The sequence below is a fragment of the Cebidichthys violaceus genome, unplaced genomic scaffold (genome assembly GCF_023349555.1).
Source record: "Cebidichthys violaceus isolate CVI_PGR_0920_01 unplaced genomic scaffold, fCebVio1.0.p SCAF_15, whole genome shotgun sequence".
Lineage (NCBI taxonomy): Eukaryota > Metazoa > Chordata > Actinopteri > Perciformes > Stichaeidae > Cebidichthys > Cebidichthys violaceus.
The window spans coordinates 404,950-422,843 of NW_027176318.1; the positions used below are offsets into that span (position 1 = coordinate 404,950).

The window sequence follows — 17,894 nt, forward strand, 5'->3', positions numbered from 1 at the left end:
GACATGCGCAGTCAAGTCAGAGACGGTGACAGGAAGCGTCAATGGCATTGAAGTGTCAAAATAAAAGCATTACGTGCAGTATCATTATTATTCCAGTGTATATATATTTTTTATACATGTTTCGCCCTCCATACAAATCAGCAATGTCATCGGATTTGTTATTATTATTATTGTTATTATTATTATTATTATGACAATAATAGTAGTAGTTGTGGTTGTATTACATATGTTACATTTTTATTTTTATGACAACCTTGGACCATTTCCGGTTTTTTCCTGTCTGTCTGTGTCACTTGATGCAGCTTCACTGCGCTCGGTCCCAGTTTAACCCCCTGGCTGCTGGACCGAAATAATAAGAGTCCCTTCAATATACTGTATATATACTGTGTATATATATATATATATATATATATATATATATATATATATATATATATATATATATATATATATACATATACAGTATATGATATGATGATGCTTAATAAAACCTGGTATCTCCTCATGTATGTGTTGTCACATTGTTGTGTATACCTTTTTTCAGACTAGCAGTGGTTCCAGATGTTTCAAACAAGATTGGATTGCATACTTGTTGGTGAACTGAAACACTTTATTGTTCATGATTAGCACGGTTTGTTATCAGTTATCAGCTGGTCGCTGTAATGGACTCCATGTTGTCCTCTTTTTCTCCTGGTTATTGATTGCTGTCTGTACATTTCTGCCAGACGCAGCTCATTCAGGATCCTTATCTGCTTTACCTTCAGCCTGCACACACTCCACCAAGCTCTGCTGTCCAGCTTCACTCAGTGCTGCACACAGCCGAACCCTACAGCCACACAGCCGAACCCTACAGTCACACAGCCGAACCCTACAGTCACACGGTTGAACCCTACAGCCACACAGCCGAACCCTACAGTCACACGGTTGAACCCTACAGCCACAGGGATGAACCCTACAGTCACACGGCCGAACCCTACAGCCACACGGTTGAACCCTACAGCCACACGGATGAACCCTACAGCCACACGGATGAACCCTACAGCCACACGGATGAACCCTACAGCCACACGGTTGAACCCTACAGCCACACGGTTGAACCCTACAGCCACACGGCCGAACCCTACAGCCACACGGCCGAACCCTACAGTCACACGGCCGAACCCTACAGCCACACGGATGAACCCTACAGCCACACGGCCGAACCCTACAGCCACACGGCCGAACCCTACAGTCACACGGCCGAACCCTACAGTCACACGGCCGAACCCTACAGCCACACGGCCGAAACCTACAGCCACAGGGATGAACCCTACAGCCACACGGCCGAACCCTACAGCCACACGGTTGAACCCTACAGCCACACGGATGAACCCTACAGCCACACGGCCGAACCCTACAGCCACACGGATGAACCCTACAGCCACACGGATGAACCCTACAGCCACACGGATGAACCCTACAGCCACACGGCCGAACCCTACAGTCACACGGTTGAACCCTACAGCCACACGGCTGAACCCTACAGCCACACGGCTGAACCCTACAGCCACACGGTTGAACCCTACAGCCACACGGTTGAACCCTACAGCCACACGGATGAACCCTACAGCCACACGGTTGAACCCTACAGCCACACGGCTGAACCCTACAGCGTGCTGCACCCTTTACCTCTCCACAGAGCCCTGCAACACGGCCTGACAGGATGCAACTAGATAGAAACTGTCAACAGGAAAGACTTTTTTTTTTTTTTTTTTTTTTTTTTTTTGAAGGTTTAAGATATGATAGAGTTGAGCTGCTTTGTAACCTGCAGCAGGGATCAGAAGTCCACTGTGTGCTGCATGCTCTTCCATACGTCATTTAGAAAAACGCACCTGGCAACTGAACTGACTAGGTCTGTTTCATTCTGTGTGTTCTAACTGTGTGTGTGTTTGAAGTGCAGCCATTGTCGGAGCCACAGTGTACTGTGAGGTGTGATGCAGACATACCAAGAGACGGAAAACTCTCATTTATGTTTGCGACCAGTTACAGGAAACCTTTGTATAGTCAAACAAGCCAACACAGTTTGAATTTGCATAAAGATATTAGCATTTTTGACATACAAGGAGAGTGCAAACATTGTACTGTCAACACTTCTCCTCTATTTGCTTTCTTATCTCTGAGCTGTCATGTCATTTCGTTGTAGCTACAGAGCTGCTCGTGGTGGGACTGGCACACCCTGGGCCAATGAGTGTCCCAGAGCCACCTCTGCTGTTTGACTGTATGCTGACATGTTCATTCTAAAGATGTTAAAACACTATTAGCATATTAGCAGAGGTCTGATTATCCCCCTGTGTTTTGTAGATTGAAGTAAACACATATGATGACAACTGAAGGTGAACTGTCAGATGTTGGAGGGTTCGACTAACCTGACCAACCAGATGGTTAGTCAGATGGCGACAGTGTTAAAGGAGTGCAACGCTAAATACAACTCATATCTATGTAACGACATAGTTGAGTAACTTCTACCTGAACAGAGAGTGAAGTCTCTCTCTCTCTCTCTCTCTCTCTCTCTCTCTCTCTCTCTCTCTCTCTCTCTCTCTCTCTCTCTCTCTCTCTCTCTCTCTCTCTCTCTCTCTCTCTCTGTTGTTATCAGAGCCTCTCTGTGCTTTCTTTACGGAACCGGTCCGGCCGTGGGCCTTTTTAGCGCATGCCCCGCTCTCTGCAGCAGATGACGCCGTCCGGACCGACGGTGTCATTACGGTAGCGTAGCACCAACCCTCCGGTTCCTCGTCACTGTTAGCACTGTTAGCTGCTAACCGCAGGCTCAGCCGTCACCATGACGAGAGACGCATGGAGGCAATCCCTCAACCTCTTTCTTCTCATAGAGATAAAACATAATGTTGTGTTCTTTTGGGTAACCTGCTAGCCTAAAATAAAACCTGCTCAGTCCTGACACATAAGAGCCTTTTACCCAACAGGACCTCTGCTGACCTCCAGCTGATGGTTAATCAGCAACATTTCAACAGATGGAAAAAGCTGAACATCAGAAAGCTACAATCAATACCTGCACAGGCAAACTATAATACACCGAAGTGCACACATCACTCAGCAGTTGTTTTTGTCCGTGGTGGTAGTGCTGCTGCTGCTGCTGCTGCTGAGGATCGATGAGAAAACGTCTTCTCAGTCTCACACACACATCTGTGCAGTTTCGACCGTCAACGTCCAGCCTCTCCTATCGATCTGGTCAACAATGCAGCAAGCAAACAGAGGAGAGAGAGAGAGAGAGAGAGAGAGAGAGAGAGAGAGAGAGACGGTACTTTGGACTGACGGATTGTAGAGAAAGTGGTGACCAAAGAGGTCAAAGTTCAGCCAAGGGCCACAGCTCAAGGGTGTTCCTGTCAGAGACGTGTCGTTTGGCAGAGTGTGTGGCTTTCTCTGCTATAGTCAAAGGAACCAGCAGCCTTAGTGAACACTGGATTATTAGGTAACGGGTTCAGAGTGTTGATGCAACCAGCTATACATAACTTCCTCCTAAAGTTACAGAGCTATTGCAACGGTACGGCTGATGTAACTTGTACATGATGTGTGTGTGTGTGTGTGTGTGTGTGTGTGTGTGTGTGTGTGTGTGTGTGTGTGTGTGTGTGTGTGTTGACACGCATTTGGAGCCATCTCTCTGGTCGCCATCTGATACAAAGATGTGCTCGTGCTGGATTTGACTCGGAGATGAATGTTTACATCAGTGGCTTCCATCGCTCTGCAGCAGGAAGATTCTAGGGAAGGCAAGGCCGCCCTCTGGTGGAGAGATGCTGTTCTACCGACGTGACTCCAGTCTGCACAGAAGGTCCACAGTACGCGACAATAAAACCTCCACTGAACAGGTTTAAGTCTCTAGGATCTACCGATCTAGCTAGTTTTGCTAGTGTGCCCCCTTAATATGAAGCCGTATCTCCTCGTGACCACTACTCATGTCATATGCTGCATGTCTGCGTGAGCAGATTCAATTTAAAAGTTATGTTCTCTTCTCAGATTGTTTTCATATGAAGACTTGTAGAATTGTGAAAGCAGACTCTTGGAATAGACTGGAAGCAGGACACACTCCATCTACTGCCACGTTTCCACGCCACGTACACGGTGACAGTGGTTCCCATGAGGGAAGCCCACAGTGAAGACGACCTGCTGTAGCTCAGCTTCCTGTGATCACTTCTCTCTTCTTCTCTTCCACTGATGTGACTCCACCCCTGCTCCACAGTGAGAAATCTGTAGTGAAATTCTAACATGCTTCATGCGATGGTGGTATAGTGGTAAGCATAGCTGCCTTCCAAGCAGTTGACCCGGGTTCGATTCCCGGCCATCGCAGCTCTTTTTTGGGGCCCTAATAGTGATGGTGATGGATTAGAGGTCCGGAGGAGTCCCGCCACGTGGGCCACAACCTGTCGACAAGGACTCATTCTGCTTCATCAATTCAACGGTCTATTTGTGTCTTGTCGATGATTATGGAGGACAAAAAAAATCTTACTCAACTATCAATAAATCAATACATAAATACCATAATGATGTGAAACGATTATTGATTTGAAACCCTTATTTGAGGCTCTTCTACGACGCCATACCACGATCATGTGACTTTAGACACAGAGTTGTATCGTTGACCTGTGTGCTCCATCCATGATGAATAAACTACATACAAATTCATATTTACCCCTCAGGCTAGCATATCTTTCATAAGGCCCCGGTGCAAGACGCCACCAGGGCCCTCAACCGGGCCCTGCACACAAACAGCAGTCCTGTTAGTACGCACTGAGGCCAGCAGCCCTGAATGCCACCATTGTTTCATGAATATCAAATCAGTGTGAGTGGTGTGTGTGTGTGTGTGTGTGTGTGTGTGTGTGTGTGTGTGTGTGTGTGCGTGACTAGAATCAGGACTCAGACAGGTTTTGCGTTATTATTATCAGCACTTTTAATAATTACTCAGAGGCACAAATACAATTTACAGAGCTACCTTCGTCTATATGTGCGCTCACAAGTGACTTCCTGTTCCAGCATGCGAGGCCTGACGGCGGACAACAGCAGAAACCCAACAGGGTGTATACACACACACACACACACACACACACACACACACACACACACTATTCTGCTGGTCCTCTCACATCACAGAGGCTTCTGTTTTCCTTCTTTCATGAACACACACATGACATCTGTTCTGAAAGAGAGATGTGGTTGAACATGTTTTTTATTGTTGATTTTTCAGCCTCAGCGACACCTTGAGGTAGATAACATTCTCCAGTCACCTCAAGCATTAGAGCCGTGAACCACACACACACACACACACACACACACACACACACACACACACACACACACACACACACACACACACACACACACACACACACACACACACACACACTTCTGTTGTGATGTACTCCTGTTCATGGTTTGGTCTGCTTCATGTTTTCTTCACTCACAGCTGCTGCTGCTGCTCAGTAACCAGATCAAAAAACAAACATCTTTAATAATTTATCTTTAGGACTTCCAATGTTTCAAACTTCTTAACGACTAGATCATTTAAGTGTTATTGATACAGAACTATGTTTCAAATCTTTGGCGGCTACAATTTAAAGGAAGCTGAAACAGTTTCAGCTTCTTAAAGTGGCAGTTCTTTACAGAGCGCTCATTGGGACTCTCAGACCAGGGCGCCACTGTTCCCTGAGTCCTGTGTGTTACGCTGCTTCTCTTATGGGTCGGAACAAAACACATTAAACTGGACATCCTCTCTCTGCCTCCTTCCAGAAAAGAAAAAAAGATCAACACTTAAAGTAACAGAAGATCAATTAGAACGTAACAAACTCCACTGGAGAACTAAACAGTCACATCGAAAACTGAACAAAACACAACAAAAACACGGATGGTTTTCCTCTCCGCGGAGAACACCGCCTTCTGCCTTATGAAATACTGCACAGCTAGTGAGAAGAAAGAAAGTGTGGAAGAACACGAGACACAGGGCTGAATGTGTTCGTCTTCCTCCCACTCACAGGCAGCCCTCCAACACGTTCAAAGGGCTTAAAGTCGCATTTGCTCGATTATTAATTTGCATATTTTTATAAAGAGTAAGCGCCATCTTAACAAAATAATTGTGCTCTTCTTTTCTTTTCTCCACATCGTCCCTGTATAAACCAGCTGTGCCGCACCGCCACGCTCTAAGGTGCGTCACTGATACTTCCACAGTTTCTTCTATCCTGTCGTTTTGGCACTTTTTCTCCTACACATGCTCGTTACACTGAATCTACTCAGTCTGGGACTCAAAGCCTGGAGAGCTCGGTTTGGTAAATTATTATAAAAAGAACAAAGAAACACGAGTATTAAACAGTGCGGAATCACTCGCTGAAGGAGTCAGAGGGCCGTGGTGTCGACCGGTAGGAGGTGTCGCTGCAGGCCAGAGACCCGGGTGGAGAGCGCACAACGAAATAAGTGCTGAGGGGTGCGTAGTGCAAAGTCAATATAGATATGGTGCACGAGTCAGTTTGTGCTTTTTTTACATTTTACACTTTGCTAAATGGTGAAAAGTCTGAGGTCAGATTTAACGTGAGCCAATCTGCTTCTTCATGAAGCTACAGCACGCTGTCAAACAGCCCCGGGATATAAAGAATCTCCCACCTGAGCTCTACTGCAGTCACCATGAATATGTGTACATGTGCGTTTCATATGTCATCTATGAAGCTGACAAAAGGTCCTAGAGTATTGACTATGGCTGTTTTCCCTATTGAAACAATGTTCTTCGAGGGTCGGAGATGTCGAACAAGTTTTCGGTACCAAATATCTGAAGCAGAAGGTGATCCAACATGTGGTGCTCGTCCTCCCGGCCGGTCCTTCACTAAACCACGGGACACTGCGACTACAGACGCTGCTGAGGAACCCAGCTCTAAACTACGCGTGACCCTTGTTCTGAGAAGCCATTTTGAATGAGAACACGGAGCACAACCGGTGAAGCCGAACATGCAGGGCACCGAACTGTATCCGATCCAGTATTGAACGCATCCGGTCTACAGAACCTCTCTAGAACTTGTCCTCTCTGGGCGCGCTTCTCTCGGGTCCGGCAAAACGTCTCTGCACCTTCCCAGAGTGCAACACAAAAGGTTCACGTCGGAACGGCCGGGAACGTGACGACATCGACACAAGAGGGAAAGAACACAAAAATGTAACAGAACATAACGAGGTTTGTTGAATGAACAATGTTAAAGTGTCTCTATGCTCTATCTTCCACATGCGGGGGGGGGGGTGGGGGGGCAGCGTGGACACACACACACTCTCTCAGTCAGTCCTTCATTCTGGGGTCCTTCAAACCAACTGTCAATCACGAGTGGTCCCGCCTTCCAACAACCTCCCCCCCCGCTCCTTCATAAAAACCAAAATTAGGCTTCCTCCCCGAAAATGCCCGGTGAACGGTAACCATGGCAACAGCCCATGTGTGCAGGGGTGGGCGTGAGAGTTTTTTGTTTTTGGGTTTGTTTTTTTTAAGAGTAGATGGTGATGACTTCGCGGCCGCCGCCTCGCACCAGGAGGACCCGGTTCAGACCCTCGAGGAGAACCTCCAGGAACTCCATGTCTGAGGAGACGGCGGTCAAGAAACAAAACACACAGTAGTAATCTAACCTGCAGCAACAACAACACATCATCACCTGTTAGGTTCATACGGCAAACCTGTTAAAACGGTTACATATGTCCAGCAGTAAGCGAGCAAAATGAGTCTTCATTTGGAGTCCATTACGACCACTAGTCCATCTATTTAGCTCTGCTTTGGTTTTCATGAAGATGAAACATGACGGTTAACTTTGGTCTTTGTTGTCATTTGATAAGCGCTATTAAGTAAAACAACCTGTAGAGGGGCAAGTGTAAGCTGTGTTATAACAGCACAGGTCACAGCTGCTTCAAGGATACAGTTCTCGTCTCCTCCTCGGTTCCTGGGCGGTCCGGGCATGTTCAGCAGAACCAGCTGAGCTCCCTGAGACTTGTTGACCACCACCTCGTTCAGCTTGACAGCCGTGTGCATCCGACGGACGTTTGACTGGTTCCTGGTTCGACGGGAAGGTCGGCGTGAGAAAGGACAGAAAACACAAAGTGAACTAAACGTCTTTGGTGGTGACAGCAGGTGGCTGCTGGGACTTCTGTAGCCTTCAGGACTTCATCAAATGTGAGACTTTTAGCTCTATGCTGGCATCAAGCTACAATAGGTCTTTTTCAGAGCATATTAGCAGTATGTGACAAAAGTCAGTGAGCCAGCACGCACAATACCAGGACCCTGAAACTGAAGGAGCTAAACGGAACACAGCCGTGACTCATCTTATTACACCTACTGCCACATAAAGGCCTATGGTGGCAGTAAGGCTGCATTCCTGAGTATATCCTCATCAATGAGCTTCCTCTTTAAATGAGTAAAAGCTTCATTTACAGTGCTAATCACAAACACACTGTGTACTTTAAGAGAAAACATCCATACAGCACATGATCATATATGTTAATACATGTGTTTCAAATAAAGAGGCAGCATTTTCAGACAAAAGAGACATGCAGTGTCTCACCTGAAGTCCAAGTGGTGTGTACTATTGTTTAGTGTGTCATAGTGAAGCATTGTACTGTACATGCTGCAGTCTTTCAAACAAACGGACTCCTGTTAATTCATAGTTAACGCTGTCAATAACAGCATCTCTTTAAATGTTGCCTCTTTATCTTCACCTCAACAACGTCGGATCAGAAGCAATGAAAGCCAAGAGCCACTCAGCACCGACAAGACAAGCTCACAGCATTCTGCTTCCCATCCACCGATCAAGACCCAATGTACACTTTTGTTTTAGTGTTTGCTGATCACTTTGAGAAAAGTAAATGGAAAGCACAAAGTTGCTCATGCATACAAACAATGTCTTCAGTAGAACATGCGAATGAAATCGACGGAGGCTTTTCTGCCAACATGCTGTTTGAACAGGGAGTCCATGCATATTAGAGCACACAAAGAAGGACGCAGACACACACCTACACACACACACACACACACACACACACACACACACACACACACACACACACACACACACACACACACACGTAGACAGAGGTGCGAGCACATGAGCCAGAGGACACTGAACAAAAAGCCACAGTCACCACAGCAGCAGCACACACAGGCGGCCTACAGCAAAAAGAAGGCGACTTACAGACTCTCCCACTCTCTAGAAGGAGGAAAATGGGACAGAACAACAGAAAAAGGCTTAGATGCTTCCTACATCAGCTCTCTCCACCACAGCGCATGCCTCCAACTGTCCCAAGCGGCTCGTACTGTTGCCCAAAGGGGACCCACCAAAAACCTGTGAAGTCTGTGGTGAGGCTGTGTGAAAAAGAAGCCTCCATTTCTTCAGGTCCTGTGTGACTCAGTCGAATGAGTAAACTGTAGAAGCCAATGGGAGTGGACTGGGACACACCGGATGAACTCCACACACCGACAGTACGGACCACAGACTGTGTATGAAGAAGGACGACAGGACGGCTTCCCCCGAAAGTGAAGCCCCAACGGCTCGGTCGCCCCCTGGTGGCTGGCTGCAGTATAGCTTATAAACCCGCTTTTTTCTGAGAAGTTTAGTTTAAATTAGTGATTTGATGCTATAAAAAGGGGGTTGGGCAGTCAGAGGCTCAGGAATTATACGTAGAGAAGATGTGTTGAGAGGAGATGTAGCTTTAACTTTCCACAACGGTGATTTCAAACATTAAGATCTGTATATAAAGACCTTTGTAGGAACGTCTGATTATAAAGCTCTTAATATACAGACTTTGGTCTGACTTTGCTAGCTCAGCAACATTTCCACTGACACTAAGGTTAGCAGGCGCTGTCTGACCCTCGTGTGTTCATATCAGTGTCAGCAGACAGATAGCGTTTCCTCAAACACCAATCATCTGTGAAATAAAACACCATATATTGCTGCTGAGGCTCCAAATGACGTCGCCGGCGCAAGATGGCCGCGCCCCTAACCCGGGATATTCCCGGCTTCATCTTTGTGCAGTGGGAGGAAGCGGCAGACATGCGGTCCATCTCCATACACAGTCTATGGTATGGACAGTCTGGGATGAGAGGGTGTTAGTCCAAACAGCAACAAGGTGTGCATGTGATCTGCGTGGTTTGGCCATGCACCAGGACTGAAATGGCTGCAAGTGCACACGCACCCTGAATGCACCCTGAATGCACACGCCATGCAGAAGGTCGTCCCACTTCACCCTGTCAGGCTCACTACTACTACTACTACTACTACTACTACTACTACTACTACTACTACTACTACTACTACATCCTGAACTATCGGCAGTACTCTATGTGTTGTGGTTTACTCTTCAGACCCTTCTAATACTTCATATGTTTCAAATCTTGTTCAAAATGGTGCAAATGTCTCTCAAAAGGCCCATGATATACCATCGTGTTTAGTACCACCTTCACAGTATTCGTCAGTTCATACGCAGTACACACCTACAAGAACACCTTTTCACTTTCCCTCCTTCTTTAGTTCCCGAGCTACGAATGCGCAGACGTTCAAACGGAGCTGTACTTACGGTTTCATGTTGAACAGGTCGCGCACGGCCACGTTGGCGTTGCACTCGCGGTTGCGGTTGCGCTCCATGAAGAGCTTGTCCTTGGTCCAGGTCATGTGAACACGGTCGGGCCCGGCCTCCGCCTTGTCGTTTATCGTGGCGTGAGACGCCGTGTTTCTGTCGTGGATGAGCTGGGCCTGGAGCGGAGGGAGAGGGAAGGACGAGGAAGCGGAGCGTCAAGCGGGACATACTCCAGTGGAGGGACGAGATTAAACACGAGGAATTAAAGAAAACCAAACGAGAGGACGAGAGGACAGGGAGGAGGCCTAAGAGAATCCGAGGAAGACAAAAGAACTGATGGAGGGAAGTAGAAGATACAAATAGAGGTGAATACATGATGAGACTGGCCAGAGAGAAAGAAAACCGGGACCAACTTTCCTTCAACAAGATGATCGAATCTTGTAGAGGGAATGATAATACAAACCTGTTCAGCTGTTCAACATTTACACACATGGACCATAATATAGACACTGGGCGTCACGGACTGAAGGTCCCGGCAAGGACTGAAACACAACATTCATGAGTGACTGACAGGAACAGGGCAGTGGTGGTGAAAATCAACCAGACTAGGAAGGTAAAGTTATCCGAGCCTTTGATTCAGAAACAGGCCTTCCAGAGATGGTCACACATTACTCGTAGTATGAACCCTAACCCTGCCTGTAGAGCAGGGAGAAGACAGCACAGCAGAGGGATTAACTACACCATTATTAGAATAAAGGCTCATCTGCTTTCACTACATTTGACAACAGCTCTAATCGGTTCTGCTCTGAATGTCGACAGTTATATAACCACAGCCGATGACAATACATGGTGGGGTTATTATTTTATCTGCCATCATAAAGATATGGATTATGGCCGCTGTGCTCCTTGGTACCAGTTCATGTTTGATGAATGTGTCCTGATAAAACACACAGCAGGCTGACTACGTGACACATTTAGGCCTCGCTGATTAGTTTATGCTGAAAAGACATGCAGATGGGAGGCTATGTGGTGAACAACATGCACATTCTTTGCTTATGAAGGATGCGGGTTCAGTTTCTGGAAACATAAACCTGCTATGTCAGCGTTACAGGTGTGAGGGGGGGCGGAGGGGAAAAGAAGAGAGTACGGTATTGTCAAGTCAGAATGATGAGTATGAATTACTCCTGAGAGCAGCCCTGTGAGGCTGGAATGCTCAATAATGATACAACTGAGACAATACCGTCCACTCGTCCCACTCACGCTCGTTGAGGAGGTGGGGGTGAGGTGGGATTGGGGGGGGGCAGTTTCAAGGTGCAATGGGCGGTGTTCACAAAGCAGCTCTCGGTGACTGTACAGTTGGAGGCGCTACTGTCGGGGCAGAGTCTGGACGCTATCTGTAGTCGTGAACCAGATTCTCTTTCTCTATTCGTCAGCGACCTGATGGCACTTTTCAGATTTGTGGTCCTGGGCTTATTGGGACGTCTCACTGGCCGCTTTCTACGCGGACCAACCGGTTTATCCCGACTGGAGCCGCACTGGAGCGGCTTAAGCTGTGATGTAACACGGTAACTCATCATCTAAGTACCCTGAGCTGATGCTATGGATAAGACCACGGACGGCCCATAAAGCACAATGGATTGTCCAGAGAGCAAAACATGTTCCTCTGCTTCCAGTTCCACAAAAAACAACTTGATCTTTTATCATGAAACACTCACTGATGAGCACCACTACTCTGTGGGTTACACTGCTGACTTCAAAGGCCAGTCTCTATATAACTCAATGTAAGAACTGCACCCACAGCTAGACTGGGATGCATTTCCTATGGCACACAGCAGTATTACTCCTGCTGCATGCTTCCTTCCCTTTCTGTGCATTGATTGTATTGTATACACATCATACTAGAGTATACGGGGGCCAAATTTGATTCCAGATTTTAAAACCATGATGATGATAAAAGTCATTAGAGCCGTCAAAGGACAAGCGATGACTGCAGCCAAAGATCCAGCTTTGTGAAGACGAGGTTTGTGCGTCTAACAGCGAGGGACAAGTGGGATGACAACATCGGCTACCTCGTCCTCCTGAGTTTCCTCCGCCGTGGAGGGCGGCCGGCTGCGGTTCGCGCTCGGGGCGGCGCCCTGGTTCTTCCTCCGGATCGAGTTACGCGACTCGTCGGTGATACTCTGAATCTGAGCGGCGCGGCGCGGCCCGGAGAGGCGATGGCAGGTGAACAAGGAGAGGGGGCCCATTGTCATGTAACGCAGCGGTAGGCCAGATTTACTACAACACTGATTCAACTATGTAGTTATTCATGGAAATGGAATACTGTGGAGTCTGACCTGTATGACACTGAAGATGTGATTATTACACTTGCAAACAACATGCAGTAACAATAAAGGCCATCTTCTTGAAGATGGTCCTGATCTAATGTTATTAGTATCTAATCTAATTAGTTTGTGTTGAGTTGGAATGTAGCTGCGGGACAAAGCGACCGTGAGTGCAGGCTTGTGTTCCGGTAGATGTGCCTCACCTCTCTCTCCCTCTCAGTCCTGGAGAGTTGCATCTGTTTCAGCATCTGAGACCTCTGCTCCATCACCAGCGTCTTCTCGTAGGTGAAGGCCGAGATGTCGTTGTCGTGCTGAGAGGACAGAAACAAAGTCGTCGATTATCATCTGGAGCGGACTTTTGAAGTAGCCGAAGTCTACGCTCACACACACACACACACACACACACACACACACACACACGGGAGGAGAGGAGGCACTGAGTGCAGACAGAGGTGTGTGTTCACCGTCCACGCGAGGCCTAAAAACACCACTTGAGGACTCATGACACATTTTGTAAGGAGAAAACATGTGTGGGAGAAGATTTTAAGATTTCATTAACATACATCAACACATCTCCACCATAAATTGGTGCATACAAATTTGCTTTGAAAAAATTCTTCTGTTGTGGGCACATCTTGCTGTCTGAGTAATGAGCCCTTTAAATAGTGGGAAAATACCACGTCATTGACTTTAGACCAGGTCGTTGAAGGTCAATCGCCCCCTGCTGCCTGAAGAAAGCAATGCACCAACCACATCTCTTTTTAAGATGCACCGATCGGCGGAGTGCATTTGCTACTTACTCGCCCCAACTCTCCACAGCAGTTTGTTCATTTTGTGTATTTTACTGGTTTGTCTTACTGCTTGGCAACCAAACTTAAGTTCAAAGTCCCAAATTTGAAATAAACATCACCATCTATTTACTCACTCATGATGGGAGAGGGCTGTCTCACCGTACTTTCACATTTTATTCAAATCATAGATGTCTTGCAAACCAAGAGACGACAACATATAAAATAGATAGTGTTTCTTTATAAAGCGTTGATGGATGAAACGTCCTGGCCCTTTAAGAGTGAAAGATGAGGTTCTGTCACTGTTCAGCACTATGTGACAAACTCAAGTGCTCTGGTACTGAAACTGAAAAAGGGTCTACTTCATGCTGCAGGAGTAACTGAAGTGAACGTAGCTGACAGTTTGACTTGTTTCTACCTCAGAACTTAATAAAGCTGTGATAGAGATTCCAGTGTAGTGATGCATCATTACCGTTGCAAGATGCAATGCAGTGTGCTATTCTATCATGTAAAGTCTCACCATCTCCACCACTTCCACTTCTGCATTCAGGCGCAGGTGGTAGAGGAACATCTGGAGATCCTTCTTCATTTGGATGCTGTTGTCGTCCATCTGGGCCACAGTGAAGATGCGCATCTTACACTTCCTCCACACCTGGACAACCGAAAGACACCGTTGTTATGGAAGAAGGCATGAGGGGAAAAGTGAGACCTTCAGCCAGGGGTTGAGATGGATGGATTAGTGAGATAAAGCAGGACCGAGGGGGGGGGGGTTATTCTAAAATAAAGTGTTAAAGAAGGATTCTGGGCAAAAATAAATGTGAAACAATGACTTGTGGGCGTATCTCATGAGATATCCACCGACCTTGTGCTGTCGCAGCAGGAAGGGCAGCAGCATCAGCATGCCTCCGTCGTGAACCACCCACCACACGTCGATGGTGCCCTCCCCCAAGCGGTCCAGGTTGGTCGGGAAGCTGTCCACATTCTTAGCCACGAGCAAGGCATGATGAGCTGCTGTGGACTCCCGCACTGTCTCTGGATGGACAGAGAAAAAGAGACAGAGAGACACAGAGAGAGAGAGAGAGAGTCTTTTCCACCGCATGGTACAGCTCGGCTTAACTCGCTCTTTTTTTGGGTTTCCCTTGTCAAAAGTTGTGGATACTACCGGGTTCTCCTCTTGGTGTCACCTCCACCGAGGGCCTGAGCTAGTTGAGCCCATACTATACGGGGGAGTTAAAACACTGCAGACCACTTATTGCACTGCATCAGCAGCTGTGCAGCTATGCAATGTAAGATGTATTATCATTACTTCCCATGCATTTTTAAATGAATTTGGATGGAATTTTCTGTAATTGTCCACAATACTCAGATTACCGTGTTTCTCTACCTACATATGTACTTCAATTTATTTTTCGACGGTCTCCCGCTCAGTACCTATGAAATTCTTCCACGACTGCGGGTCGTTGGCCTGCCTCCAGGTGCCGGGCCAGGCCATGAGGACCGTGTTGTGCTTCATGCCTCCCAGCCCCGCGGACTGGATGAGGTGGGAGACGCCGTCTCGGAGGTTTGAAGACACCACGACGTGGCAGAAACCCTTTGTTCGCTCTTCTGACATGGCGGACTTGATGTTCTGAACAGAGAAAGACGATTACCATTCAGCACTCTCGTCATGCCATGAAGACAGCAGTCTGTGTAATTTGGAATTTCAGCTTCTGCACAAGATGCTTTTGCAGGAAAAGTATTCCACGGATTAAAAATGGTCTAATGAGGTTGAAAAGAAATATCTAATCAAAGGACCTACTCAGTCTGGCCAGTAGATGGCAGAGATCACCTGCAGCCCGGGTGTAAAACGCTTCCGGACACAACAGATGTGTTTGTGGGCCAACAATTGTAAACACAAACCAAAAGGAACCATACCTGATTTGGACTGTAATTCTTAGCAATTCTGAGCAGATAATAAATAAAGTAGTATGAAACACAGTTGGTGCAGATTAAATAACAATATACTTTGTTGCCTGCATTCTTGTTTTGCATGTATGCCAATGCATGCTGGTGTACACATCTCCAACGTACCTGCTCAGCCTTCCTGGCCTCTGTGTCTTTGGTGAGATAGGTCCCCTCTAGAACGTTCCCCACTATGGTGAGGCCTTTCCCTGCCTTCATCTGAGTGGTGAGGGACAGCAGGCGGGGGTGTTTGACTCCTTGATCCGAGTCAAGATTCAGCAGCACCAGCAACTGAGGCCTGGAGACATAGAAAGAGAGAGAAAAGGGAAGTCAGATTTATCTGCCACAGTTCAAATCAACTGCCTAAAGTAACGCCGCTGTGAGTAAAGCACATTATTGATGACTATGCAGGGAGACCTTTGGCACAAGAGGGGCAACTGATATCTTCAATGAGCACCAACTGTATCATTGGAAACATCACATCAATCCACACTGAGTGTGCCAAGAAAGTACATGAAACTGGTTTGGTGTTTCAGGCAGTCTGGTCCTCAGTACAGTATAAAGAAACATCAACCTCCTCTGTCACATTAGGACCAAGAAATGACTCAAATTCACTCTCTGTGTCTATTCCGGTCTCTCTTTTGTCCACAGCAACGGTGACAGGTGGCACTGTGTCTACTGTAAACACACACACACACACACACCCTAACCCTAACAACAAACTCAGAACCAATCAGCTATTGGGCTCATGATGATATAGCCTCTGGGGACAACGAACAATATTTCTGGGATAACGGTGTAGCCAGCGGATACCCAGGTCAAGACTTCTTCCTCCTTGTGCCGGTTATTGTTTGCAGTCTGATTAAGCATTTGAGATGCCATAATGGAGTTTGAGTTGAGAGGTGGCGTGTACGACCGGTAGGTAGTTCACAAGCCATTTTAAACCAATGAAAAGCTAAATCATTGTCAGACATTAGCTGGCGACTTCCCACTTTGCACCAATGCGTTCCGCCACGTTAGCTCTCCACACGGGCTGCATTCAACCAGCGCCTGCTCAAACCAAATTTGTCTCTTGGGGCTGTAAAACGGAAACCAGAACGCTTCTGATACCAAAATCTTGTCCTGTTACCAGATTATGCCTTCATATGCAGATATGATCACCATAACCCCAACCTAAACCCTGATACCAAGTCTTAACCTTCAAACAGGCCAACTCACCATCCAAAAATGTCTTCACTCGGTTGGTTAAAAACTTGTTTCGGTCCTCACTATGTATCAAACACACACACACACACACACACACACACACACACACACACACACACACACACACACACACACACACACACACACACACACACACACACAACATACTGTACCTCCAGTTCTTAGTGTGCGGTGGAGCCTCCTCGAGGCGGATGAGGGCGTAGCGGGCTGCATTGAGCGACAGGCCACGGATGCCGTCTCCCCACTCCTTCTCTGCCCTACAGCCGACAAATGGTTGACGGTGAATTACTGACACGAACAAGAGGCAACACCATGACGACACACACAGATTGTTAAGAACCAAAGCCAGTGGATGTATTTCAACAGTCTCACACTGTTTTCACACCTGCTGGTTTAAATGGTGTCTTGTGTGTTTTGCTGATTTAGTCCAGTTCCTTTGGCTCTGTGAGAACAGTTTCAACACACAGCAAGTACCTCTGTGTTGAGCTCAGCAGCTACATTTGGTATCATCCCAAGAGGCCTTTTTTAACATCCTAGTCTGGAGGAACACACTGTTCTCACGAGCGGAGCACAACTGTAGAACAACTGTAGAACACTGAGCTCATTGTATAATGAGGCGGATGACCCTAAATGCATGTTTACTTATTCAAAAATGAAGGGAATCTGTTTTCCCCTACACAGTAGCGCAGGTAAATCCTGCCTTTAAAGCAGTGTATCGTGCCTGTTAACAGCGTAGGTAGAGCAATACATATCAAGATGTCTGATCACATGCATGGATCTTGCAGCATTTTATATTCTCTATATAATGTATCAGTGTTGTACATACTTTATGAAAACATATTGCATACACAGTCATTCTTACCCTCTGTATTCAATGTATTTGTAGATGATGGTAGCGATGGCCATGGCCACAATAGCATAATACCAGGAGCAGATGAACATGAGAGCGAGACACAAGCTCATTCCCAGGAAGGACAGAGCCCTGCAGGAGGAAACACACACTTTACAACTCCAGGAACTACATGGACAGAGACAGAATGGACAGAAT

At 46.8% G+C, this 17,894-nt stretch overlaps 1 protein-coding gene and 1 non-coding gene across 5 annotated transcripts in view; one reads left to right on the plus strand and one right to left on the minus strand.

The window, feature by feature from the left end:
• Positions 1-4,263: 4,263 nt before the first annotated feature.
• On the plus strand, positions 4,264-4,335 carry trnag-ucc (transfer RNA glycine (anticodon UCC)). Its single transcript has one exon. It is a non-coding gene; the product is annotated as a tRNA-Gly (tRNA).
• A 576-nt stretch (positions 4,336-4,911) lies between these two features.
• slc12a7b (solute carrier family 12 member 7b) overlaps positions 4,912-17,894 on the minus strand; it is a 59,429-nt gene continuing 46,446 nt past the window's right edge. For 2 of the 4 annotated variants that reach the window (XM_068709566.1, XM_068709568.1), the window contains exons 15-25: positions 17,709-17,828; positions 16,999-17,103; positions 15,749-15,917; positions 15,110-15,305; positions 14,541-14,710; positions 14,199-14,330; positions 13,094-13,201; positions 10,567-10,742; positions 9,186-9,200; positions 7,918-8,051; positions 4,912-7,585 (exon numbers count right to left, since the gene is read on the minus strand). In XM_068709566.1, coding sequence (XP_068565667.1) covers positions 7,494-7,585; positions 7,918-8,051; positions 9,186-9,200; positions 10,567-10,742; positions 13,094-13,201; positions 14,199-14,330; positions 14,541-14,710; positions 15,110-15,305; positions 15,749-15,917; positions 16,999-17,103; positions 17,709-17,828 — 1,417 coding nt within the window. In that variant the 3' untranslated portion in view covers positions 4,912-7,493. Of the gene's footprint in view, positions 7,586-7,917; positions 8,052-9,185; positions 9,201-10,566; positions 10,743-12,635; positions 12,753-13,093; positions 13,202-14,198; positions 14,331-14,540; positions 14,711-15,109; positions 15,306-15,748; positions 15,918-16,998; positions 17,104-17,708; positions 17,829-17,894 lie in introns of all 4 variants that reach the window. The other 2 variants (XM_068709570.1, XM_068709567.1) reach the window with 2 other exon arrangements.